Consider the following 27912-nt stretch of genomic DNA (forward strand, 5'->3'; position numbering starts at 1 on the left):
CACACTTTGGGCTGAAAACTGAGATTTTTCGGCTTATCTGGAGGCAAGAGCTCCCCCCCAGGCCACAGGTATTGGATCAGGGATTCCAGATTGGTTTCCAGGAATTCATCCAAGACTTCCAGAGCGTCAGCACTGCAATCCTTAAGCAGAAATTCCCAGAATTCAGCCCAATATTTCCCTCAAATGTACCCAAATTTCCCCATTTTAGCCCCAAATTTCTGCAAAATGCCCATTGACTTTAATGGATAGACTTGCTGTTCCAAAACCCTTTTTCACTTCAATAGGGTAGACCTGGTGTCCCTAAATCCCTGTTGCATTTATTTGGCTAGACCTGGTGTCCCTAAAAATCTCCATTGATTTTAAAGACTTTCAAGAAAACCTCAATTCATTGTAATGTGTAGACCTGATGTCCAAAAAGTTTTGGGTTAAAAGTGCCAATGTCAGGGCTGAAAATTCCCAATTTTTGGTGGGAAAAAGCCCAAAATTTTGTTTCATTTCCCCCTGACCTGGTTTAGGACAAATCTGGGAGGAAACTTCTGAATGAGGTCCCTCTAGGAAAAAAAATGGAGAGAAGTGGAAAAAAAGAAAACTGTTTATTCAACAGGCAACACACCTCCCAGCACAACAATGAACAATATCAAACAGCAAAACCTCTCGCCGTTCTGAGGAGATGGCAGATTTAGAAGAGTTCTTTCCGTGGCTGCCCAGCTCACTCAGTCTGTTCTCAGTCCCTCCTGTGCTGGGGAATGCCCAGGCCAGGCCTGGTGGGCCACAGGTGTGAGCTCCCAGTGCTCTTCTGGGTTTTCAGTCCAGAGCCAGTTCAAACAGTTCCAGGAAAAAATAAAAAGGAAAAAAAAAAACCAAAAAACCAATCCGGGGAGTTTCTCTGCCTCAGCTAGCCAAAAAACTAACCAAGAGCAAAGGAGAGCTCTCTCTCTCTCTGTCCACTGCAGACAACACAGTCTGTGAGCAGGAATGTGGGGGAGCCAGTGCAGTCTCTGATAACAAACTCTGCACTTCTTCTTCCCCCCCTTCACTCCTGGAACCAGTCTTAAAGTTGCAGAATTTAATATTCAACACCAACAGAACAGACGATTTGGGGATACAGGCATCATACAGTCACCCCAAGACAGATGGATGATGATGATGGGTGGTGGAAGATGGATGAACAATGGATGATGGATGGATGGATGGATGAATGAATGATGGATGAATGCATGATGGATGAATGCATGAAGGGATGATGGATGATGGATGGATGGATGGATGGATGGATGGATGGATGGATGGATGGATGATGGATGGATGGATGGATGGATGGATGATGGATGGATGGATGGATGATGGATGATGGATGATGGATGATGGATGGATGATGGATGATGGATGGATGGATGGATGGATGGATGGATGGATGGATGGATGGATGATGGATGATGGATGGATGATGGATGGATGATGGATGGATGGATGATGGATGGACAGATGAATGAATGATGGATGAATGCATGGGTGGATGATGGATGGATGGATGGATGGATGGATGGATGATGGATGGATGGATGGATGATGGATGATGGATGATGGATGATGGATGATGGATGGATGATGGATGATGGATGGATGGATGGATGGATGGATGGATGGATGGATGGATGGATGATGGATGATGGATGGATGATGGATGGATGATGGATGGATGGATGATGGATGGACAGATGAATGAATGATGGATGAATGCATGGGTGGATGATGGATGGATGGATGGATGGACAGATGAATGGATGATGGATGGATGAATGGATGATGGATGGATGGATGGATGGATGGATGGATGGATGGATGGATGATGGATGAATGCATGGGTGGATGATGGATGATGGATGGATGATGGATGATGGTGGGTATTGGAGAAATCAGGATGATGGATAATGTTGATTATGATGATGATGAAGATGGTGGATGATGGCAGATGCTGGTCAGTAAGTCCATGGAAGAGTCAGTGGTTGATTGGATGGGCTGGGGTCATTGGGTGCTCAGTGATGGGTGAGGAGGGAATGGTGAGAAGGGACTGGGAGGAGATGGTGCATGATGGATAATGGATAGTTGGGTGGATGATGGATGGACAAATGGATGGACATACCAATGCCCACACCCGTCAGTGTCCCCTCTCTGTTGTTGCTGCAGCTGACCCCGAGGATCTGCCCTCACCCTCAATGGACACCTCCACTGAGGCCCCCAGAGCTGACGTTCTCCAAACTGCACATCCCCAAACTGAGGCCCCTCCATCTGAGGCCCCCTTGACACAGGCAGTGCTGGGAGAGCTGAAGGTCTCCAGTGCCAGCCCCAACTCTGTGCAGCTGCAGTGGAACATCCCTGAGGGCTCCTTTGACTCCTTTGTGCTGCAGTACCGGGATGCCCAGGGCCAGCCCCAGGCCCTGCCCATCGATGGCGAGTCCCGCTCGGTGACGGTGCCGGGGCTGTCCCCGTCCCGCCGGTACCGCTTCCACCTCTATGGGCTGAGGGGAGGCAAAAGGAGCGACCACGTCTCCAGTGAGGCCACCACTGGTGAGGGGCTGCGGGGATTCCCCCAGGACCCCTCTGGGAATGGAGCTGGAGTGGGGACAGGGCTGGGAGTGGGGCCCAGGGGCAGCTCGGAGGGCACTGAGGACTTGGGGATTCAGGGGAAAGTGAGACCAGGGATTGGAGGGGAGTGGAGATTTGGGGGAGTGTAACTCCTGGAGGGACTCTGATCACCTGGGGACTGGGAGGAACTGGGAAAAGCTAAGGGGGACAGGTTGGAAATGGGGTCTGGGGTCATGTGGGGCCTGGCTGAAACTGCGTGGAACTGGGGCAAACTGGGGTGGAGCTGAGGACTGGCAAAGACTGGGGGAAACTGGGCACTGGGGAGGATTTGGGGGGTACTGGGGGTGAACTGGGAGGGACTTGGGGAAACTGGAGGAATATGAGGGATTTGTTATTGGGGTGACTGGGAACAGTTTTGGGGGGATTGGGACAGCTCAGGGACCAGGGAGAACAGTGGGATTAGAGGGGGACTGGGAGCAACTGGGGCTGAGGGTACTTGGGAGAACTGGGCAAAACTGGGAGCTGGGGGTAGCCAGAGGACTGGGGGGAACTGGAGATTAGGGGCAATGTAGCACTGGGAGCAACTGGCAGGAGAACTGGGGGAACTGGAGGAATTGGGAACAACTGGGGGGTTTGGGAAACTGGGGGAACTGGGCCTGTGAGGAACTGGAGGGAACTGGGGACTGGGGGAACTGGAGGAACTGGGGATAACTGGGAGGTTTGGAGAACTGGGAGAAACAGGAGACTGGGGTGAACTGATGGCAACTGAGGGCTCTGAGGCCTGGGGGTAACTGGGAGGAACTGGAGGGAACTGGGGACTGAAGGGACTGGTGGAAATCGAGGCGAACTGGGAATGGGGGGAAATTGGAGAATGAGGGGAAACTGAGTCGGGGGGAATTGGGGTGGAGTTGGGGACTGGAAAGGACTGGGGGAAACTGGGAAGAACTCAGGGGACTGGGAGGTCCTGGAAGAAACAGGTCTGGCAGGCATTGGGGGAAACTGGGGGCTGAGGGTGACTGGGGGGGTCTTTGGGGGAAAATTTGGGGGAGTTGGGCCATGTCCATCGGGCAGGGTGTGAGGGCAGGGCTGGGGGGCCCATGGGAGGGTTTGGGGTGTGGGGGTGGGGGGTTTGGGGTGACCACAGTGATTTTTGGGGTATCAGAAGGGGATTTGGGGCTGCTGTAGATGTCAGCAGTGTGTCCTTCCCCAGGTGGCCCAGGGACCCTGTGGGTGGGCTCGCTGTGACCCCACAGTGCCCGGCTGCACTGGGACCCCCCCCGCGCCCCCCCGATGGCTACGAGCTGGAGTACGGCCCCCCCGGGGGCCCCAGCAGGTAACGACCCCCCAAAAGGAACCTAAAAACCCCCGGGTGTCCCCCAGTATCTGCTTGGGACCCCAGTAACACCTCGGGGTATCCCATTACCCTCCTTTGGTAATGGCACCCCAATATCTCCTTGGGGGACCCCAGTGACCCTCTGGGAACCCCAATACAGCTCTGGGGGACCCCAATACCCCCCTGGGAACCCCAATAACACCTCGGGGTATCCCATTACCCTCCTTTGGTAATGGCACCCCAATACAGCTTTGGGGGACCCCAATAATCCCTTTGGGACCCCAATACACCCCCTGGGGACCCCGCTGTCCCCATTGGGGTACCCCAAAACCCCCCGTGCCCCCCCAGACCCTGTGTCTGCCCCCCGAGGCGACATCGCAGCAGCTCTGGGGGCTGGAGCCCGCGGGGCGCTATGGGGTGCGGCTGTGGGGCCGAGGGGGACACCCCAAAAGTGCCCCCCTGGAGGCCTCCTTTGACACTCGTGAGTGGGAGGAGCTATGGGGGAGGGAGGGGCACCTGGACCCCCAAAAATGGGGGTAGGGTTACTGGGGGAAGTGGGGGGTATTTGGGGATTATTTAGGGGGTTTTGGGGGTTAATTGGGGATTATTTGGGGTTATTTGGGGTTATTTGGGGGTTATTTGGGGTTTAGGGAGTGATTGGAGGGTTATTTTGAGGTTTTGGGGGTTATTTGGGGTTTCTGGGGGTTATTTGGGGTTTATGGAGTCATTTGCGAGTTATTTGGGGCCCTTTTTTGGGGTGTCTGTGTCTTTTGAGGGGGGACAGCTGTACCCCTGCGTGCTTTTTTGGGAGATCTGTGTCTTTTGGGGGGACAGCTCCAGCCCTGGATCATCTGAGGGGGGTCTCAGATCCTGGGGGTGTCACCCAGACCCCCAAATTTCGAATGGAGGCATTGGGGGATGCCTGTGTCATTTTGGGGAGGGGTCACCCCTGAATTCCCAGAAACTTTTTGGGGTGTCTGAGGTGACCCCAATGCTCCCCCCAGCCCCACTCCCGCACCCCCATCCCCTGGACTGCGCCGAGGAGCAGCGGAACGGGCCGGGACCCTCCCGGGACACCCTCATCTTCCTCGGGGGGGACCCGGCCCGGCCCCTCCGCGTCTTCTGTGACATGGACACGGACGGCGGCGGCTGCCTGGTGCGACTGGGAGCACTGGGAGCACTGGGAGCAATGCTGGGGGGTCCTACAGGGGTTTAGAGGAGGATTTATGGCGTTTTTGGGGGGAAATTAGGGGGTTTGGGGGCAGCTGGGGCGTCCTGAGGGGGTTTGGGGACAATTGGGGGTCCTGCAGGGGGTGTTGGGGAGGTTGAGGGGTGCTGGGGGGCACTGAGAGGGAACTTTGGGATACTGGGAGGGGGTGGGGGGCTCTACAGGGTTTATGGGGGGAAATGAGGGGGTTTGGGGTAATTGGGGGGGTCCCGCAGGGGGTGTTGGAGGGCATTGGAGAGGTTGAGGGGTGCTGGAAAGGCACTGGGAGGGGACTGGGGGGCACTGGGAGGGACTGGAGGGGTTCTCTAGGGTTTATGGGATGGAAATTGGGGTTTGGGGGATCAGAGGGGTTTTGGGGTTTTGGAGGGGGTGGGACTCGTACGCCCGCGGCTTCGGCAACGTCAGCGGCGAATTCTGGCTCGGCCGGGGGGCCCTGGGGATTTTGGGGGCCCTGGGGATTTTGGGGGGCCCTGGGGATTTTGGGGGCCCTGGGGATTTTGGGGGTGTTATGAATGGTTTTCTATTTTTCCAATTAAACAAACAACAAAGATTAAAAGTAACAACAAATTTTTAATAGTAACAATTATAAATGAATACAATCAGAAGTATTAAAGATGATTAGAAAAATTATTGAAACTAAATACCATCCAAGTAAAGCATTACAGTTGTATAATTTGGGATGGATAAAATTTGAGAGTAAGTGTTTTAGTATAATTGAGGTTCGTATAAAGCATAAGCAAAACCGACCGGGGGTACGGGGAGGGGCCTGCCCTTCCTCTCGTACCAAAGCATCCAGGCTAACAATCCCACTTATTGACTGTAGGCTACAAAAGTTTCTAGAAAGCTCCTCCTAGTTTCTATTCCTAAAATCTACGTAACTATACTGCACGGTGCATGCTCTACTAATGGGTTAGGGGGTCTCTCATCCTTTTGAGGGTCTTATTTCCGATGAAGGCTCATCGTCTTCATCAGTGACCGAGGTGTGACCTGCAGGTAGCGCAGGCGCCCTGTGTGACTGAGCAGATGTTTTCCATAACATGACTCTAATTAAGTCCCATGCTTGGAATCATCCCATTTTGGCCCATTTCAAGGTTGAAGCTCTATTTCTAGGTGCTGCTTATCAGACCTACGTCCTTCTACTATTCTTATCTGACTTTCTTCCAACCTCCTTCTTCGACTCCCAACATCTGGAAGATGTCCTTTGCCCTGTCTCACCCATCTCCCCCCCCCCTTTCACTCGGTAACAATAGTCTTCTATTGATCTAAATACAATTTTGCTAATATAGTTACAGTTTAATTAGCACGAATCAAATTTATCACAGGGGGGACCTATAAAAATATCTGGGGGGACTGGGAGGCACTGCCAGGGTTTGGGGGAACTTTGAGGAGAGCCTGGGGCGGCAGCAGGGGGTACTCGGTGGGACCCCAAAATTTGGGGGATCCCCAGGGGTCCGAGAGGGGAACTCGTAGGATGCAGGGGGGGTCCCCCAAATATTCAGATCTGGTTTTGGGGTCCGGGAAGGATTTGGGGGGTCTCCAGAAGATCAGGGGACACTTCTGGGGTCCCCAAACATTCAAATCCGGTTTTGGGGTCCGGGAAGGATTTGGGGGGTCTCCAGGAGATCAGGGGACACTTCTGGGGTCCCCCAACATTCCGATCCGGTTTTGGGTTCCGGGAAGGATTTGGGGGGTCTCCAGGAGTTAATGGGGCATTTTTGGGGTCCCCAGCAGTTTGGGGGTCCCCATTATTTCAGGGAGAGCACTGGGGGGGGGGACGGGGGATCTCGAGGGGACCCCGCAGGAGTCCTGGGGGTACCGGAGGATTTTTGGGGTGCAGGGAACGAGGCGCTGCACGAGCCGACGGCCGCGACCCCCACGGAGCTGCGCGTGGAGCTGCGGGCCGGTCGCGACTCGGCCTTGGCGATCTATCGCGACTTGGCCGTGGGCAGCGCCCAGGAGCGGTACCGGCTCCGCGTGGGAGCGTTCAGCGGCACCGCCGGGGCCGGGGGGGGGGTCCGGGGGGGTTTGGGGTGGAATTTTTGGGAGTCCTGATGGGATTTGGGATCCCTGGGGGGTTTGGGGGTTCACTGGATGGCAGAGGACTGTGGGGGCGCTGGTGGGTTTTGGGGTCCCTGGGGGTCCCTGGTGGTTTTGGGGTTTCTGGTGGATTTGGGGGTGCCTGATAAGTTTTGGGGTCCTTGGGGTATTTTGGGGTTTGAGTTTTGGTGGTTCCTGGTGGGTTTGGGGGTCCCTGGGTTGTTTTGGGAGTCCCTGGTGGGTTTGGGGGTCCCTGGGGTGTTGGGGAATTTTGTGAGGTCCTGCTGGGATTTGGGATCCTTGGGGGTTTGGGGTTCACTGGCTGACAGGGGTCTGTGGGGTCCCGGTGGGTTTTGGGGTCCCTGGGGTATTTGGGGAATTCTGTGGAGTCCTGATGGGATTTGGGATCCCTCGGGGTTTGGGGTTCATTGGTTGGCAGGGGTCTGTGGGGTCCCTGGTGGGTTTTGGGGTCCCTGGGGGTATTGGGGTTTCGGGTGGGTTTCGGTGGCTCCTGCTGAGTTTGGGGGTCCCTGACATGTCCCCCCACAGGAGATGCCCTCTCCTACCACTCGGGCAGCCCCTTCTCCACACGGGACCGGGACTCCCGGGACCCTCGGGACCCCTCGGGCCGCCCCCACCACCCCCCCACCCCGCGGCCTCCGGGGGAGCCTGGTGGTACCGAAACTGCCACTGTGCCAACCTGAACGGGCTCTACGGGACCCCCGGGACCACCAGGTACCCACCTGGGCCGGGGGGGGGCACGGGGTGGGGAATTGGGGGGTCTGGGGGGGAATTCGGGGGGGTCTTGAGGGGATTTAAGGGGGTATGGGGAAATATGGGGGGGATTTGTGGGGTCTGGAGGAGATTTGGAGGGATATGGAGGGGATTTTGGGGGATATGGAGGGGCTCTGGGGGTCTTTGCAAGGGGCTTTGGATATTATAAGGGGGCTAGGGGAGGTCTAGGGTGGGCTATAGGACTATGGAGGGGTCTGGGGGTGTATGAGGGAATCTTTGGGAGGGTCCATGGGGCTCTCTGAGGGTCCATAGGGGTCTGTGGGAGTCCATAGGGTTCCATAGGGCCCTGTGGAAAAAGGGTCTGTGGGATCTATAGGGCCTGTGTGGTCCTGTAGGGCCTGTGGGGATCTCTGTGGTCTCTGGGGTGTCTATGGGGATCCCTAAGGGTCCATGAGTGCCCATAGGAATCTGGGGGGCGTCTGTGGGGTCTCTATGGGGATTTATGGGGGTCTCTGGAACTCTCCAAGGGTTCTGACCCCCCAGCTCCCCACAGGGCATCCACTGGTTCCCCTGGAAAGGCTTCAACGTCTCCATCCCCTTCACTGAGATGAAGCTGCGGCCACAGCGTGGCTGAGGGGGCTGGAGGGGGATCCCAGAGTTTGGGGGGGTCCCTGGGGCGTCCCAGATGGGATTTGGGGAGGTTCAAAGGTGAAGCTTTTATGGGTGGGTAATAAAAGCTGATGGTGGCTCTCCTGTCCTGGGGTGAAGCAGCGTCAGGCTGAGGTCAAGGTCATCCCCAGGCTCAAGTGTGGCTCCAAATGGTCCTTGTGGTTCTGGTCCCAGTGTCACTTGGCAGTGCTGGACCCCATCCCTCACTGGCCCTGGACATGCTGAGATGTTCCCAGCCTGGCCAACACGAACATTTCCCTGGCAAATGGGAACATTTTGCATCTCGAGGCTCAGCATGGCCTCGTTTGCCTCCCTGGAGATGCACACAGCGATCACAAGAGACAGAAAACCACGAGGCCACCCAGTGGCACAGAGCCCACGCTGAAAGGCTCCTGCCCTGGGATAAGAACGGGGAGAAACCTCTCCCTGATCACTGGCCAAACACACTCCATGTAGGAGAATGACCTGAAGTTATTGCCCAAAAAATCAGAGGACATTGAGAAGTAAAATTACAAGCACCTTTCCCCCATCCTTTCTCCTTCCTGAGCTCTCCCTCCTCCCCACACGATGGCCATTGTGTCTCCAGGGACACGAAAACGACACCAAAAATAGTTTTATTAAAAACAGAATGTTTAAATTGCAGTAGAAAATAGAGCACCAGAAGCCAAATCTGGACTTTAGATACAAAAGGACCCAGATGAACACGAGGCCCTGGCTCCTTTCCTTTCCCTGCCCACAAACCCATGCCTGGGGAGCTGACAGGAGCCCAGCACAGGCACAGGGAGCCTTCCCAGGGGCTGCACATCCAAAGCCTTGGGAGCGCCTGGGTCACCCCAAACCTCACCTGTGCCACTGGCACCTGCAGCTCTGGGCACTCTCCAAAACGCTGCATCAGACACCGGGCCTGGAATGTCCCGGCTTTAAGCACACACCTGCGGGAAGCACAAAACATTGCGGCTTTAGGGCCGGCCTGAGCAGAGCTCCGGGCTCAGAGCCCGGCCCGGGGACTCGATGGCACCGCGGGCAAAAGCTGCGCTGCCGGAGGGAGGGAGGGAGGGATGGCCGGGCCTCAGAGTAATTCTAGAGCTAAAGCGGTGAGAGACATCAGCTCGCCTCAGATAATACATGCCAGCGCTCATCCCGGGCCGGCCAGCGCCTCCTCCTCCTCCTCCTCCCCTTCCTTCCACAGCCCCGGCACCGGCACCCACACAGAGGATCCCCCCCGTTCCCCGCTATCCCCCCAATCCCCGCTATCCCCCCAATCCCCGCTATCCCCCCCGTTCCCCGCTATCCCCCCCAATCCCCGCTATCCCCCCGTTCCCCGCTATCCCCCCCCGTTCCCCGCTATCCCCCCAATCCCCGCTATCCCCCCGTTCCCCGCTATCCCCCCCCGTTCCCCGCTATCCCCCCAATCCCCGCTATCCCCCCAATCCCCGCTATCCCCCCGTTCCCCGCTATCCCCCCCAATCCCCGCTATCCCCCCGTTCCCCGCTATCCCCCCCGTTCCCCGCTATCCCCCCAATCCCCGCTATCCCCCCCAATCCCCGCTATCCCCCCGTTCCCCGCTATCCCCCCGTTCCCCGCTATCCCCCCGTTCTCCCGGTCCCGTCCCGCACCCCGCGGCCGCTCCCCAGGATCATCCGCCCGCGCTGCCCCGGGAGGAGGAGCCGCCGCCAGGATCCGCTCCCGGGCCGTGCCCGCCTTGCCCTGGATCCACCCTCATCTCCCCCGCCTCCATCCCCATCCCCTCCACTCTCGGGGCATCCTTCTCCACCCCAGCCGGCTCCATCCCCTCTGCCTCCATCCTGGGACCATCGATAAAAGATCCGTGTTAATCACAAAAGCATTGGGGCTTGTATAAACCAGAATACTAACCTCTGAAGTGAAGCATGGACACTAGATAAAAGAAATGATATGATTAAATAGTTCTGTTTAAAATCACCTTGTTATATTATGCTATGTTATGTTTTCCAAGTAAGCTGCATGGATACCAGCTTGCAATATCAGTCTTCCCGATAGCCCTTCCTGCCTTTGTTTGATCAGTGCTGCCAATCTCAAGGAGCAGACTTCCAGATTTCACTGGTGGTTATCTACAAGGACCAGACGGTTATCTGTGAGACTGACTGTCTCCGCAGAGTTTGTGAATTGGGATAAGGACGTTTATTCGACCACCACTGCTTACCTGGTGTTATGAATGATGTTCTATTTTTTCCAATTTATCAAGCAACAAGATTAAATTTAATAGTAAATTTTTAAATAGTAACAAAATGAATACAATCAAAGTATTGGAGATGACAATTAAAGTATTGGAGACGAAACAATCAAAGTGCATATATTTAAGAATATACAAATGTTATGAATGGTTTTCTATTTTTCTAATTAAACAAACAACAAAGATAAAAAGTAACAACAAATTTTTAATAGTAACAATTATAAATGAATACAATCAAAAGTATTAAAGATATTACAAAAATTATTGAAACTGAATACCATCCAAGTAAAGTATTACAGTTGTATAATTTGGGATGGATAAAATTTGAGAGTAAGTGTTTTAGTATAATTGAGGTTCGTATAAAGCACAAGCAAAACCGACCGGGGGTACGGGGAGTGGCTCCCATTCCTCTCGTACCAAAGCATCCAGGCTAACAATCCCACTTATTGACTGTAGGCTACAAAAGTTTCTAGAAAACTCCTCCTAGTTTCTATTCCTAAAATCTACGTAACTATACTGCACGGCGCATGCTCTACTAATGGGTTAGGGGGTCTCTCATCCTTTTGAGGGTCTTATTTCCGATGAAGGCTCATCATCATCATCAGTGACCGAGGTGTGACCTGCAGGTAGCGCAGGCGCCCTGTGTGACTGAGCAGATGTTTTCCATAACATGACTCTAATTAAGTCCCATGCTTGGAATCATCCCATTTTTGCCCATTTCAAGGTTGAAGCTCTATTTCTAGATGCTGATTATCAGACCTACGTCCTTCTACTATTCTTATTTGACTTTCTTCCAACCTTCTTCTTCGACTCCCAACATCTGGAAGATGTCTTTTGTCCTGTCTCACCCATCTCCCCCCCTTTCACTCTGTAACAATAGTCTTCTATTGATCTAAATACAATTTTGCTAATATAGTTACAATTTAATTAGCACGAATCACATTTATCACAATTCCCCCATTTCTTTTTTTTTTAAATCATTTTGATTCGTGCTTTAGAAGGTTGTTACTTGGTATTGTCTATGTTCCTTCATACTAGCCTCCAATTTTTTCCTAACATTTCTCGTGCGGTTTCCAGCTTTTCACACTCCTTCTCAAATTTGATTAACATTTCCCATGCCCGGGTATTCTCTTTGCATTCAGTCACCACTTTTTCGACCTCTTTCCCTTGAGTGCGATTAGATTGCTCTTTCAGTACCATTAAGGGGTTTATTTTCCCTTTTGCTGTTAATTCTGGATCTATGGGCATGGCTGTAAGTTGCATTCCTTGAATTACTGAGTGTATTAGTCTGATTAGACATGGTATCATGCAAGGCAGAAACAATAGACCTAAAACAGAACACAATAGCATGAATCCTAATTTTTTCCACCACACACCCCCAAAAAGATTATCCCACCAGTCAGCTTTCAGGATAGAATTCCATTTTTTAACTGCTACATGTGCCACTCTTTTAATTTCATCAGCAAGTTTGGTGATGGCTTCCCCGTGGTCGTCTATTTTCACACAGCACTCAGATTCATTAAACCTCCCACAAACTCCTCCTTCTTCTGCCAGCAGATAGTCTAGGGCAATTCTGTTTTGATATACAAATGCTCGCATTTGTGAATGCTGTTTGGCCAACAACTTTAAAGCGTCTGCTGTGTGGTTTGAGACGACTTCCACTAGGGCCTGGAGCCTTATCAACCGGTTTAATAGGTAAATTGGAGTTCTATATCCCCAAGACCCATCCTGAGCCCAAGTAGCAGGTTCATAGTATGCTATAATTCTTTCTGCAGGCCATTCCTCATCTTTCCATTTTTGGTTTCCTCCCGCCATCGTAAAGTCGAGATTTAATTCTCTTTTTTTTCTTTTTAAGGTTTCATAAAGTGGTGTTCCTAGTACATCGCCCTTAGACCTTGGTATGACAAAGAAGGAGGGTCGTATAATCCCTAAGGTACAAGTTCCCTCCCATTTTCGGGGTAGTTCACTGTATGCTCGTTGCCCACAAATCCAATATATTCCATCAGGGGCTTTCCATCTTTCTTTTGTATTTTCTGGTTGTTCCCAATAAGATTTCAAGTCTTTTATGGATTGGTAGGGGTTAGCTCCAGAACTGTTATGCCAGCACAAATTAGTTTGATTATTCCACTTGCAATTCATTTCTTTTGCTATTCCCCAATATCCAGTAGGACTCCTGGGTCGCCAGGTCTTTGTGTTATTGTCTGAATTTACTACTAAAGTAGATAGGCAAGGAGTATATCCTACCACTTCAGTGTATTTTCTCCCTTTCCCAGTTATACAAACTGTTCCAATGACTTGATGACTCAGGACCCAGCCTTCAGGCCATTTTAGGGTCTTAGAAATTTGTGTATGATTCCATTTTAAAAATTGTTCTGGAGCCAAACCCTCACCTCTCCATGGCCATCTTTCAGCCATTCTAAGTCCTCCACAAACAAAACATTTAGATAATCCCAATTCTGTGGCAATTTCTTGCATTAGATCTACAAACAAATTTTTGTTTGAAGTTGGCAAATCCCAGTTGCTATAGTGCTGTTTTAATTGTTTATACAGCTCATCCAGTTCCTCTAATTCTTTCCTTCTGATTATTTCCCTATCCTTCATTGTTTCTTTTTGTTTTCCAATTAGTTTTTTCTTTGGCCCTTTTCCTTTTTCATCCTTTTCAAAACACAAAAAATGTTCGTATCTAGGACAGAGTTGATTATCATTAGGGTAAGGAGCTCGTCCCCTGAATCCCAAATTCTTTCTTACCCAATACAATTTTGAACTTTTCACACAAATTTCTAAGAAGCTGCTACAATCATAACAAGCTGCACTAATATATGGGTGTGCCACAAATACTGATTCCATCTTATTCTTGACCCACATGGAATGACTGCATTTGTCACAGGGATCAGGAAGGGTTCGTGTCTTTATTTCTGCTTCTTGAGTGGTTTGTCGTCTTGTAATTTGTTCCTGCATGGCCTGTTCTTTTCCATTCCATGCAGTCTTACGGTTCTGGCCAGTTGCTAGGGGTATTATTGTAAGCACCATGAAAAGAATCCTCAGGAATTTTAACTTTCTACCTGTCTCAAGGCCCCTTGGGTTGCAGCCAAGGGCTGAGATGTCCATCTTCTCGGTAGCAAAGTTTTTATCCTGGAATTTGTTTTTCTTTGGTACCCTTGGCCTCATAAGGTTCGCACGATCTATTTTAACTTTTTCTGTTCCAAAGATGGCACAAAATATTTATAGTTCTGCAGCACTGCCTTATCTCTTTCCCTAGATTGATTAGCTAATAATTTTTTTTTTTCCCCAATTTACTAAAGCTCCGGAGATATGCCAACCACAACAAAATTACACTATTTCAATTAAATAATTCTTCTTTTTGGTTTTCTAAACCTTCTTTTCCACCAATAGATATACTCACGATGCCAATTTGCTGGTGAGACGTATTTACTACGTGGCACATAGACTTCTTCTCCACAGCAACTGTCAGTTATGATACTCTGGTTTATAATATTTTGGATTGCTTGTTCTTTAGCCTGCACAAAAGTTAATATGGCAAGGAGTAGTTGGTCCTGATTCTCTATTAGTTGAATTGCGGCATAAAAGGTCCCGTTTTCACGTCTTAATGGTTTCCCATAGAAGTCACTAAAAATTTTTTCTGTTGTTAGCTGATCATGCATACGTCCTGAACAACTGAAACAAAGCAATTGTCTCTCTTTTTCTTTTGCCCTAGTTACTCTCCACCATGAATTAAAAACAGCAAGTGCAAAGAATACAAATCCATGGGCGGCATTCTAAGCCATGAGTACGACATTGCCAATATTCTAATTGTTTTTGGGCCTCCTCAATAATAGGTGTTAGCAGTCTCTTTCTCTTGAGTGGTAGTTCTTCAAATAAATCAGTTAATGTTGACTGTTGGAGGCTTTTGGAGAAATTTTTCAATCCTCCTGGGCTGTTTTCATTGATCAACGAGGTGTCTGATTCTTTCTCATCAGCTGTTCTGCCTTCAGGTTCAATGAGGTTGCAGCAGGCAGTTAATTCAGGATGTCCAGACTTTGATAATGCACCTTTTAAAACAACTTTAAACTGGTATTTCAAACAGCAGTAAAATAATATTTTTTTTCACTGCACATACAAAAATCACATTCTCCCTTGGTCCCAAAGTACAGTGGTTCTATGCTAACTCTATATGGACTGTAGCTTTTGGCACCCAGTACTCTCCTTAGTTTCATTTGATTTATTACAATTTTTTTTGAGTAATTTGTTTTGTTTTTTTTTTTAATAAAATTTTACAAAAATGGTCACAAAGTGCTCTCGTGCCCCAGTGAATCCCCCCATGTGAGCTGTCTGGGATCTGTTGGGCCAAAAGTCCTGGCACCGCTCTTTTACTATTGGGCAGAAAAATTCATCCTTTTTTCAGGGTTACCCCCAGCTTTTTCACAGCCTCCACTTCTGCCAAGGAAAAGCATGTTGCCCCACCCTGTGCTTTTGCTTCCCGAAAAGCCACACTCACGCTGCCGTTTTTAAATAGGGCTCCCCCCTGCTTTATTATCAGCTAAATTGTTTCTTTTTATTTTATGATGCTTGTATCTTTAAATAGTCTGTTCAGTTGGTGTTGAATATTGAATTCTGCAGCTTTAAGACTGATTCCAGGAGTGAAAGAGGAGAGAAAAAGTGCAGAATTAGTTATCAGAAACTACACTGACTCCCCCGCATTCCTGCTCACAGACCTAGTTGTCTGCAGTGGACAGCGGGAGAGAACTCTCTTTTGCTTTTTGGTTAGGTTTTTTTTTTTTTGTTGGTTTTTTTTTTTTTTTTTTTCTTAACCAATTAAAGTAAAAAATTCCCTGGAGTGTGTTTTTCTTCTTTTTTTTCTTGAATTATTTAATTTTGCTCTGGACTGAAAACCCAAGAAAGCACTGGAAGCTCACACCGTAGCCCACCTAGCCTGGCCTGGGCCAAGGCATTTCCCAGCACTGAAGGAACTGGTACCAGACTAAGTAAGTTAAGCTGCAACTTACAAAAAAACCTTCTTTTGAATCTGTCATCTTTTTGAAACAATAAGAAGTTTTGTTGTTTAATATTGTTCATTTTTATACTGAAAAGTGTTTTGCCTGTTAAATAAATAGTTATTTTTCTCACTTCTCTCTGAAGAAATATTTTTTTTTTCTCTAACTAATTAAAAAAAGATTGCTTAAATTTGTTTCCCAGAAAAATTCTATTCAAAAGTTTCTTTCTAAATTTACCTTAAACTAAAACAAAGTCCTTGTGTCTACTAAAAATATGATTTCTTCATTTTGAGAATCTACTTTCAGCTTTATCAAGGGGTCTTCTGGTATTTTGGTTCATATTAAATAAATGAGCTCCTGACCCCCCCTTAGTTTTCTTGAATTAATATTTTTTTCCTGATAAATTCTTTGTGTTTGTGGCTGTTTGTATTTCTTGGATTGCTGTTATTAGAATCCTGGCTTTAATTTTCTTTTCCTCATCTCTCCGAACATATGCTTCTTGTGCTTCCTTTAACAACTCCTGAAGCTCTTATCCTGCTAATCTTCCAATTTTTCTAATTTTTTCCTGATGTCCCCCCCTAAGACTTAGCTACAAATTGTGTTTTCAAAAGGACCTGCCCTGCTGGTGTATCAGGGTCTATGCTTGAGTATAACTGCAAATCCTTTTTTTAGTCTCTTTAACCATTCTGCCAGGCATTCATCTTTCCCTTGGTGCTCACTCAGAGATTTCCCTATATTTTGTCCTCTGGGCATTGCTTCCTGAATTCCTTGGATAATCATCCACCTGAAATCTCTCATATTTTGCCTATGTTCTACCTCCTGATTATTACAATTTGGATCTGCCATAGGCCATTTCTGATCTCTTTGGTTTGGCTTCTAATGATCTCTATTCTAAGCCTGTATTCCTGACTGTCTAATCATTTCTCTCTTCCACTGTAAACAAGATTTCTAAAATAGACTGTAATTTTACTTAGGTGTAAATATTCAGTCCCAATAACTGATCTAGTTTCTCTGCTACCCCAATATGATCTTCTGGCATCTTGCCCATCTCTTTCTTAAATTTCCTAACGTCCCTAGTATTCAGGGGAACACTCATGTAACCAATAGGTCCCTGTCCTGGGGCCAGATTTGCCATTGGAACCTCTCTAAGAGGGTATAATCTATCTTCCCTTCCTGCTCCCTCGTCCTCTTTGTCACTTTCTTCCTCCTGTGCTCTTCTGCCTCTAGTTCTGTGTGCTACTGGCTCGTCCTGGATAGGGGGTGCATCGGGGACCAGGGGCTGGACAGGCTGGACAGGCTGTCTGTATGGGGGTGGGAGGTGATCTAATGGGTCCCATGGCTTTATCTGGTCCCTTCTTGCTGCCTGTCCTTTAGTTTGCAAAGGGTATAACGAATAACCTTCTTTTTCTTGCCTTTGAACTATAAATTTACCCCCCCACACACTTTTTGGAAGCCACAAAGCAGCATATTCACTTTCCTCCTGATTAAAACGTTGTTTTGAACTCATATATAGATTTAAAACCTAACAAATCTAATCTTCAAATGATTTAAACTCTGGCCAGTACAAATTATTTGCACAAATCTTTTCTTTAGTCCACTCAAACATACAGTACTGTATAATTTTCTGCTTACTTTTTTTTTTTTTTTTTTTTTTTTTTTTTTTTTTTTTTTTTTTGGGGATTCCCTTGTACCTTAGTATTGTAACACTATCCCCAGGGGGCTGTCCTAAGGAATCTCACTCCCCTTTCTTGGAAACCTCCTCTCGGTTCCCAGGCACACTGGGTTCTTGTGAATTATTCTCACACTTCACAACCGCTGGGTCAGAGATTTTACTTTTTCAACTCCTTCGCTTAATATACACCATCTCACTTCTTTTGCCAACCACTTGTTTCCCACCTAATTCCTTCTTTTCCTTTTATTCTCTCCCCAAATTCTCTTTCTGGCCACTCTCCACAATCCTTCTTAATCACGTAGTGAAACTTTCATCTATTATCCTCCCAACAGATAGTTGAACCTGACTCGTTCACTCCCTTCTTAAATCACTTCTCCGAGCATCAGCTCCCTTCGCACAGACTTTTCCTGTGAGTTCTCAGGCTGGGACTTTCCCTCATGGTCCCTCCGGGGGTATTCACTTGCTTTCCCCATTCAGACCTTCCTCACACACAAGCACACAGCCGCCCTCTTTACCCAACCCCATGGTGCTCACACAGCCCCGTTTTCACACAGGGTTCTTGTGCACATGACGTTTTACGGGCACCTTTCCCTTTCTGCCGGCGTTCCCACAGGAGCCTTCTTCTGGCACACCTCCTTGTAGCGAACTTCTTTTGCTTATGCTTTATTTTAATTTGGAACTCCTTCTCCAAGAGAGCCTGATCTAGCCTCGGGACCACCTTAACAACTGGTGGGGAGCTCCTTCCCAAAACCAGCCACTCTTCACTGGGACTGGAGTTCCCGGGTTTCGGCACCAAGTTGTTATGAATGATGTTCTATTTTTCCAATTTATCAAGCGACAAGATCAAATTTAATAGTAACAAAATTAATACAATCAAAGTATTGGAGATGACAAAGTATTGGAGATGAAACAATCAAAGTGCATATATTTAAGAATATACAAAATTTGGCAGTAAGTAATTCAGTATAATTGAGGTTCGTATAAAGCATAAGCAAAACTGACCGGGGGTACAGGGAGGGGCTCCCATTCCTCACATACCAAAGCATCCAGGCTAACAATCCCACTTATTGACTGTAGGCTACAGAAGTTTCCAGAAAACTCCTCCTAGTTTCTATTCCTAAAATCTCCATCACTGTGTGTACGGTGCATGCTCTACTAATGGGTTAGGGGGTTTCTCATCCTTTTGAGGGTCTTATTTCCGATGAAGGCTCATCGTCTTCATCAGTGACCGAGGTGTGACCTGCAGGTAGCGCAGGCGCCCTGTGTGACTGAGCAGATGTTTTCCATAACAAGACTTTGAGTCCCATGCTTGGAATGATTCCATTTTTGCCCATTTCAAGGTCAAAACTTTCTATTTCTAGATGCTGCTTGTCAGACCTACGTCCTTCTACTATTCTTGTTTGACTTTCTTCCAACCTCCTTCTTCGACTCCCAACATCTGGGAGATGTCCTTTGTCCTGTCTCACCCATCTCCCCCCTCACTCTGTAACAATTGTCTTCCATTGATCTAAATACAATTTTGTTAATATAGTTACAACTTAATTAGCACATTTATCACAGTGATAAGGAAATTCCTCCACAATCATTTAATCTCTCTTTGGGCTGACACCACCATCTTTGCTCAGCCCAGCTCCAGAGCAGCAACACATGCAAACACGACACAATTATTTGTGGGCTAGGGAAGGACAGCCACGTGCAAACAATCTCTGTACCAAAGTACCCCTCAAGTCTTGTGCTCAGTTTTGAACCTCTTGCTGCAAGGAAGGCATCAAGGGGCTGGAGTGTGTCCAGGGAAGGGCAATGGAGCTGGGGAAGGGTCTGGAGAACAAGTCTGATGAGGAGCAGCTGAGGGAGCTGGGGAGATTCAGCCTGAAGAAAAGGAGCTCAAGGGGGACCTTCTCACTCTCCACAACTCCCTGACAGGAGGGTGGAGCCAGGTGGGGTGAGTGTCTTTCCCAGGTAACAAGTAACAGAGGAAATGGCCTCAAGCTGTATAACAGGTTTAGATTGGGCATTAGGTGAAATTTCTTTACTGAAAGGATAGTCAGGCATTGAAACACGCTGTCTAGGGCAGTGATCGAGTCACTACCCCTGGAGGTGTTCAAAAGGTGTGTGGGTGTGGCATTTTGAAACATGGTTTAGTGGTGGGCTTAATAGTGCTGGGGTAACAGTTGGACTCAATGATCTCAGACATATTTTCCAACCTGAACAATAATGTGATTCTAAGTTTTTGCTGAGCACGATGAGTGAGAATGAGTGAGATGAGTATTCCAGCAGGCAGGACGATAGTGAGAGGAAGGACAGCCCCATCTTCTGGAAGCTGAGGTGATTGAAGCTCCTGCCCGATTTTGGCAAGAGATTCGAAGCAAGAAGCCTGCTTTGGGGTGGGTTTCTGCTGTAAACTCAGCAGCAAGGTGCCACTGACATATGTGCTGTCCTCACCACGAGCTGGCCTGCTCGTGTCAGTAAGCTCTGAGCAAGCTCTGTATGAACTCACCGCCTGGCCCTAAAGGATTGGCAGAACAGGAAACTCTTTCAAAGGTGTCTAAGGACTTGATGTTGATGTTTGAATTTCCCTTTCATATTGCTGCAGCGTTTTTGTCCAGGTGCTTTATCCCTGCAGCACAAAGCTGTCATTTATTTGTAGTAAGAGATTTTGTGCTTTTGAAATTAAAGCCAAGGCAGACAGAAAATAAAAGTATTCCAAGACACTTTAATGCATTAGGCAAGTGTTAATTAGGGGAAGCTGCGTCTTTCCAGCCCTTGGGGGGAAGCATATCTTGTGTAAAAATAATTCAGAAAAGGGCAAAGCTGTTCTGCCTAGTGAGATTTTTGGTTCTCCACAGTTTGAGGAAAACACAAAATGTACTCATCAGTGGAAAAAGTTATAACACAGTGAGAATAACTTAGAAGGAGCTGATGGGGTCCAAGGCCAATGCAGAATGCGTGGCCACAGCTGGGAAAGCAGCATCCTTGCTCAGGCAGGCACACAAGCAAGAAAATGGGCTGAGAAAACATGGCAGGGTTATTGAGGGAGCTCCTGTGGTCACAGTCCTACCTGTGAAATGGCTTCTGCCTGCTCACGGCCTGTGATCACAGGAGCAAGCAGAGTGTTATCTCACCCTCTTCCCAGGAGCTTCTGGGAACCAGCTCCTGGAGCAGCAACTGGCAGTGATGGTTATTGAAAAATACACTCATGAAGCTGCATCTGGAGCTGGCCACATTTTCCTGCCAATTTTCAGCAAATTGTGTACTTGGAAGAACTATGGAAAAAAATCTACCAAGAATCAGTGAATATGACTCCTTAGGTGAAACTGTCTCCCACTTATTATCCAGCTCAGCAAATGTTAATGCCCTATCCCTGAATTCAAATTCCCATCAGAGCCATTGTCTGTACCCAGACAATGGCCTTCTTTGCCCTGGTAAACCCAGAAAATGGGCATTTTCTCAGAGGATGTAAATTTGGCTTTTTAGACAACCCCTCCACACACACACACACACACGCACTGACAAATCTTTCCAATAATCTGGGAAAGTATTATCAAACAAAACCTTTTCTGCTAAAGGGGAAACACTTTGCCCAAACCACTGAGATGCTAAGGGACAACACATTACTTTAATATTATCTTAAATGAAGAAAATTAGATGTCCTTGGATTTAATTTTACCAGTATACATACCTTCCACTGATTTTCTGACTTTATTTTAAAAGAGTGATTCATGCATTTAGCTTTTGGTTAATTTTAAACTTATTTTAGGAGTCATAATAAATCTCACTTTGGAAGAGTAGAATGATTAATTTCTCAACTACATTTTTGCTTTGAAGTGTCTGTTGGCGGTTAATAAAATAAGTCCTTTTACGTTTTCTTCAAAGTGACAAAACACAAATACACGTGGATGCTTTGGGCCAAAGGAGGGGGCTGAAAACCTGTCTGGCAGTGGGAATTTAGCTGAAAGGAGGAGGGGAGCTGCTGCCTCACCACTCTGAGGAAAAGTGCTGCATTTGTGCAGCCAAAACCGCTGCGTGTGGAGACAATGGGAAATTTGGGACTGGATCTGCAGAGATCCTGATTTAGAGGGTGGAGTCTTGGGCAATGAACATTACATTTTGTTAGAAAACCACTCGTGTTTTCACAGCGCAGATTTCATAAACCTGATGTCTGTCTGACTGAAAGTTAAGTGCCTTACAGCCCTTCCCTCAGTGTTTGCTCAGTGGTGAATACTGCACTAGGCTCTGTGTCCAGCTCACAGCTGCTTTTGGAGTCTGTCTAGAAACACTCATGCCTCTGAGACATGGAGAAACGTGCAGGCTCAGAGGAGCAAACTGCCAGCTGGCAGAGCTGGGCAGCCACCCTTGGAAGCCATTGGTTCAGGCTGGCTGAGGATGAGCCTCAGGTGCTCAGCACTGAGGTTTTTTACAAAGACCGCAGTCAGAGCAGAATGCCGAACTCAGGTGCTGGTGCTCTGGACCACTGCAGTAGTGCAAAGGTCCTCCCACCCTTGGGGAAGCATTTCACCAGGAACATTGATGCTACCAAGCAATTTCCATGCTAAGTCAGCATCTGTGTTGCCATCATGGCACAGAAGAAGGGAGAAGGGAGAAAAAAATCAAAGCAGATTGGAATTGAGCAAGGGATACGCCATGGAAGGAGTTCTCTCTGGAAGATAAAATTCTCAAAACCAAAAATCTTTATTTTGCTAAAATATTTCACATTTCTCTTAGGGAGAGTCCTATTTTGCTGTTACACTTCAGTCACTCGTTTTCTTTGCAGTGTCCTAACTTGCAGTCTGATTGCTGGCTCTGCTTGTTTTCTTCCATTTTGCATCACCCCCACAAAAGAAAGGATCACCACACAAAAGAAACAGCTGAAGAGGGGAGTAGATAAAGTCAGCAAGTACTTTGTGAGCAATTTCCACCCTTTATTCATCGGTAGATGTGATTTGGGCTAGGCAAATGATTGGAAATGTTTGTTTCCCTCTCCCCTGCTCAGGGTGCTTTAACAAGACAAGGAAACAACTAGAGACAGGGGAAGATTGATGTTCTGGAGGGGGCAAGCACGTCTACAGCCATTCACTTGTTATGCTTCTCCAGGACCAGAGTGGAATACATAAACCTCTGGCTCCAGCTAGAGGCCACTCACGGCTGGGTTTCTAAGCTGAACAGAGCTGTCCTTAGGAAGTATCACTCTGCTCTGTTAAGGTGTGTGATACAATAGGCCCAATATCTCAAGAAGACCAGAGAATAGAGAAATTGCTTGCTTCCCAGAAAGTGGCTCAATATCTCTCGTCTGTGAGAAGCAGAGACTAAGTGTTTTTTCTCCTTTACTTCTGTGTGCACAAACTCTCAGCTTTTTCACGTTAGTCAACAGCTTTATCTCAGCTTATTACTTGTTTTCCGTTGTATTTTCTCTCCACTGTCTCACTAGGAAGCGGAGTAATAGATGGCTTACTGAGCACCTGGCATTCAGACAAGGGGAACCCACTACACCCATCTTCAAAAAGGGTAGAAAAGAGCACTCTGGAAATGATCAACATGTCAGCCTCACCTCTGTGCCTGGGAGGATCATGGAACACATCCTCCTTGAAGCTGTGCTAAGGCACATGGAGAACAGGGAGGTGATTCTGGGCAGCCAAGGCTGAGTCCTGCCTGACCCGTCCAGTGGCCTGCTATGACAGAGCAAGTACATGAAGAAACAAGGCAAGGACTCCAGGTGTCATTTATCTGGACATCTGGATAGACTTTGGCATGATCCCCACAACATCCTCTCTAAATTGGAGAGAGATGGATTTGATGCCTGGACTGTTGGACGGATAAGAAATTGCATGCATGGTCACTTCAGAGGCCAACACATCAGAGTCAGGATGGACATGAGTGACCACTGGTGTCTCTAGAGGGTGTGTTCTGGGAGCAGTGTTTCTTAAAATCTTCATTAATGTCATAGACAAAGGGATCGAGGGCATCCTCAGCAGATTTCCTGACGTCAATGAGCAGAGAGGGGCAGTTGCACACCTGAAGGATAGAATGCCAACCAGAGAGATGTGGATGTACTTGAGGAGTAGAACCAAGGCGATCTTACTTGATTTAAAAAGACAAGTAGGGGTTGCTGCACCTGGGTAAGGGTAGGCCCCAGGATACACGCAGGTGCAGGGTGGTGCATGGGTAAAAAGAGGATGGGAGCTCCTGCCTGTCCGTGTCCTGTCTGCCTGTTGGGTCTGCCCCAGGGCAGTCAGGCTGTGACTGCAGCCATGTGTCCCCCTGTGGCTGTGGCTGGCACTGCTGTCCCTGCTGCCCTGCTGCCAGAGCCCTGTCCCTGGGCAGAGCCGTTCCCTCCCCAGCACAGCCCCGTGGGTGCTCCCTGCTGCGGCCTGGCCTGGCCCCAGAGCAGGGTCCCCCTGCGGGTGGCCCCGGGGTGGCCGCGTGTCCCCAGCCGGCCGTGCCTGGGCAGCTGCCTCAGCCGTGAGGGACGCAGAGCTGCGGGAGCCCAGGGCTCTGTGCCGCCCGCACTGCAGAGCTGCCTGCTCCAGCTGCCAGGGCCTCGGCGCCCGCCCTGTGCCCTCCCGCCCCGACGGCCGTGCCGGGCCCCGCTTGCTGCCCTCATGGTGCCACTGCTGGCCCCAGGGCTCTGCCAGGCCTTCTCCAGGGACACCTTCCCGCAGCCTTTCAGTCCCTGCACGGGCCCGGCACACACCTGCAGAGGGGCTCTTTGCAAGGGCCTGCAGGGACAGCGCCAGCGCCAGTGGCTTCCCAGTGCCACAGGGAGGGCTTAGGCTGGAGACGTGCAGGACATTCTGCCCTCTGAGGCTGCTGAGGCCCTGGCCCACGCTGCCCACAGAAGCTGTGGCTGCCCCAGCCCTGGCAGTGCTCCAGGCCAGGCTGGGTGGGGCTCGGAGCATCCTGGCCTAGTGGAAGGTGTCCCTGTCCTTGGCAGCAGGGCTGCAACAAGGCAATTTCTAAGGACCCTTCCAAGCCAAGCCAGTCTGTGATTCTGTGATCAGGGGGGCCGGGGGCAGCTGGGCTTCATTTCTGATTGGAACCAGTTCAGCACTGTCAGCCTGGTTGAGTTCTAGGAGTCTATCCACGAGCCCATATCCACAGCTTGTGAGAATTACCAACACTATAGGTCTGGCTGAGATCAATAAAGTCTTGCACAATCCAGATTCTGCAATATTGTATTTTATTGAAACAAGATCAAAGCAGTCTCCAAGTTGGCACTATCTATAGACCATTAATATGGGTTGCAACAGATAGCGACACAAGATATGGCTTTACTTGTATATAAAAATAACATCATACAGGTACTATACAATATACATATTATATACAATATAAATTTTATCCCTATAATTATATATAATGTCTATAGTATCTATATTTTATATGTATGTTCCATATGTATAAATACATTTACTTTATGAAAAACTTCCCAGCCAAAAATGCACTGGCAGTATTAATGTGTCTCAACAGATAGTGACACTAAATATGTGCTCTACTGTTATTATTTAAACATAATTACATATTCAACTCTCCAGAATTATTTCTTGTCAGGATAGAATAATTGCATTTTTCTTGTGTTTGATATTATTTATATAAATGCATTCTTTGTTTCATTGTATTTTACTATTCTATATGATAATTAATAAACGTATTTTTATATAATTTGTATACATGATGTAAATATCTATTAAAAAAAATCTAGATTCTTATATATACAAAATTTCAGGTCAGCTCCAAGACAGTTTGTCCAATGTTGACCTAAAGGTGTCCCTTTTGGGGACAAGGAGAGACACTGTCCATTGACTGATGCTGGCCAAGCAGTGCTGTTTTTTCCTCTTGGTCTTTTCTGCCCTGTTTCTTTTATCTTTTTCTGTCCCACATTCCCACTTCTTTCATACTTTAAATTTTGGCGCTTCTCAAAGGCCTGGAACAACCCCATGTTATGGGTGGGGTTTGGTGACTTTGGCCCTGCATGTACAGCATGTTCTCTCTTCACGCACATTCTCAGGAGTGGGGAAATTCCAGCAGGGCTTTATGCAGATCTGGGTGCCTTTTTTGGAAAATGTAATGATAGAAGGAGGTAGAATAAACCCTCCCGTGTTCCTCCACCTGCTGAGGCGGCAGGAGAGGCTGTGGGACCTTTGCCAGAGCCTTAGCACGCATCCTCTTCTCCTTAAAGCACCAAATTTGTACTCTGAGGTGGCTCTCTGCTGCCAGCTGCGAGCAGCACACGCACAGCGCTATGCAGGAGAATCTCTTTCAATTGTCAGCTTTGAGGACAGCTAGGAGTCGACGTTGCAGATCCAGGTACTCGCCTATGCCCTGGGAGTAGGCTACCGGATCCATGGCCAGGTGGTGGAAGAGGTTGGGTGGCTCAGCCATTTGAACATCCTGGGGCACACTGATCTCCTCAGGAAGCCTCCAGTTGCCCACAATAAAGTGGTTGAGGCGTTTCACTTGCAGGGATAAGCGCAGGCTCTCACTGATATCAAACATTCGCCTCAGGAAATGCCTCCTGCACCACTGTGACACAGGAATGGTGTTCAGGAGGTGCATGACAATGGTTTTCATGGTGTAGGTGGAAAAGCCTATGCCCAGCTGAAGAGACGTGAATAGCTTCAGGCATTTGAGGTGCAAGCTGTCACGGGGAGCCTGCATGGCAATGTGCTGGAAGAATTTCATCTCTGCCACAGCATAAGTCTCAGGCCACAGAGTGCTTGGGGTTCTGGCATATCCAGGCTGGCTGCTCACAAAGATGTCTGAGTCACCTCTCTGCACCCCAAGCTTCATCTCAATCCGGAAGCTTTCTCTGCCATTGGTCACCTTGAATTGGCAGGAGTGTCTGGAGGGCAGCAGCATTAAATGCCAATTTTGTGACTGAGGCAAAGCTGGCCAGATTGCTCTCACCAGCTGGCAGAACCAGCGGGCAGTTTTGTGCACATCCAGGTAGGAGTCGGTGCACAGGGTTTCTAGGAGGCTGGGATCCTGATTCCTCCTCAGCTCCTCCTCAGGGTGGTGCAGGAAGCACAGCATGTTCTCACCCTGCTGCTCCTTGGTGCAGGTGCACTCCAGCTGCACGCGGACACGGAAGTTCCTCACGTGCCTCTGCTCTGCAGAGTCCAGCTCCAGGTGGAAGCTGTGGCCTCGGGGAGGAGTCATGGGGATGAGCACCTGGTACACAACATCCTGCTCACGTGGACTCCAGCCTTCAAAGGCGCTGCCCACCCCGATGGCTCCTTGCAGGACTGGGTAGAAGCTGTTTGATAAGACATGTCCAAAGTAAACTGCATAATTATCCATGAGGTTCCTTGTCCACTCGCAGCCTTTCTGCAGGTCCTGTACAGGCCACTGTATGCGTTCCATTAGAGTTCTTCCAACGTTATCGTCAAAATCATTGTCTTCTTCATGGACTGCAATTGCAAGATCACTGTTTTCTGCATTTGCAGCCTCATTGACAACTTCATTTTCAATATTATCTTCTTCATTTGCAGCAACATTAGTAACTTCCCGTACATTGCCATCATCATTGCTATCTTCCTTCCGATTCTCATCATCTTCTTCTTCTGCATTTCCAACCTCTACTTCTTCATTTGCATCCCCATTTCTGACTTCCTCTTCATTTGCACCATTGTTTTCTTCTTCAGGCTCCTCTCTCCTCAGGCTCCTTTTGGACCCCATCCACCATAGGACCAAGATAAGGACCAGGAGCACAGCAACAGCTAAGAGCTGCAAGAGCTGCACCTGCTTCAGGGTGAGCTGCTCCACCTCCTGCTCCAGCCTAATCCTCTGCCATTCCAGGTATTTTGCACGCCTTTCCATGCGCAGACGGGTTTCCTCATCCTGATCATCACCCACGAGCTTCGGGTACTGGATGAGGCTTTTCAAGAGCACAAAAAGCAACACTATGGAATTCATGGTCTGCAGGAGGATGGAGAGAAGGCCTTGAGTGGGGCTGTGAGGGAGGCAAGTGGCAGTGGGGGCAGCAGGGACTGGGATCCTCAGGGGTCTGAGGGCAGGAAGGACAGGGCCCCAGACAGCTGGCAGGCAGCAATGCCCACCCACACCAGCATGGCCTGCCCAAAGCTCTCCCATCAGGGGCTGTCCCTGCATGCAGGGGGAGAACCCAGCCCCGGGTGCAGCTTTTATGCCCCGGCCCTTGTCCCCAGCCCAGCCTCCCCTCCACGTGTGCACTCACTGCTTGCCCAAGCAATGCAGGGCCAGCGTTACCTGCTGGGCCCTTTTATACCTGCCCCCATTGTGACACGTCCCCCCGATGTCACAGGTGTCACAGCGCATCACAACACAGCCAACCCCACCCTTTGTCCCCACCCTGCCTCAGCCACTCAGAGTGACCCCTGGGTACTGGTTCAGGCTGCTTTTGAGTGAATGTTCTTCAAAGGGCTCCCATTGTTCTTTCTTTTGGGTTGAATTTTATCTGCCCTGCTTTGGCAATCT

At 48.8% G+C, this 27912-nt stretch overlaps 1 protein-coding gene and 1 non-coding gene across 3 annotated transcripts; both read right to left on the reverse strand.

Annotated features, from left to right (window-relative positions):
- Nucleotides 1-9651: 9651 nt before the first annotated feature.
- Nucleotides 9652-9735, reverse strand: LOC148220895 (small nucleolar RNA SNORD45). The gene has a single exon (XR_015808831.1). It is a non-coding gene; the product is annotated as a small nucleolar RNA SNORD45 (small nucleolar RNA).
- A 15920-nt stretch (nt 9736-25655) lies between these two features.
- On the reverse strand, nt 25656-27372 carry LOC148220896 (inositol 1,4,5-trisphosphate receptor-interacting protein-like 1). Of its 2 annotated transcripts, none has more exons than XM_088180873.1 (2): nt 27152-27372; nt 25656-26923 (listed from the first exon to the last, which is right to left on the reverse strand). In XM_088180873.1, exons 1-2 carry the CDS (start codon nt 27370-27372, stop codon nt 25717-25719), a joined length of 1428 nt encoding a protein of 475 aa, XP_088036999.1. In that variant the 3' UTR covers nt 25656-25716. The 2 variants fall into 2 exon arrangements, with proteins under 2 accessions (XP_088036999.1, XP_088036998.1); XM_088180872.1 differs by having other exon boundaries at nt 25656-26956; nt 27062-27372.
- Nucleotides 27373-27912: the final 540 nt, after the last annotated feature.

Source organism: Sturnus vulgaris, chromosome 30 (assembly GCF_052056855.1).
Source record: "Sturnus vulgaris isolate bStuVul1 chromosome 30, bStuVul1.hap1, whole genome shotgun sequence".
Lineage (NCBI taxonomy): Eukaryota > Metazoa > Chordata > Aves > Passeriformes > Sturnidae > Sturnus > Sturnus vulgaris.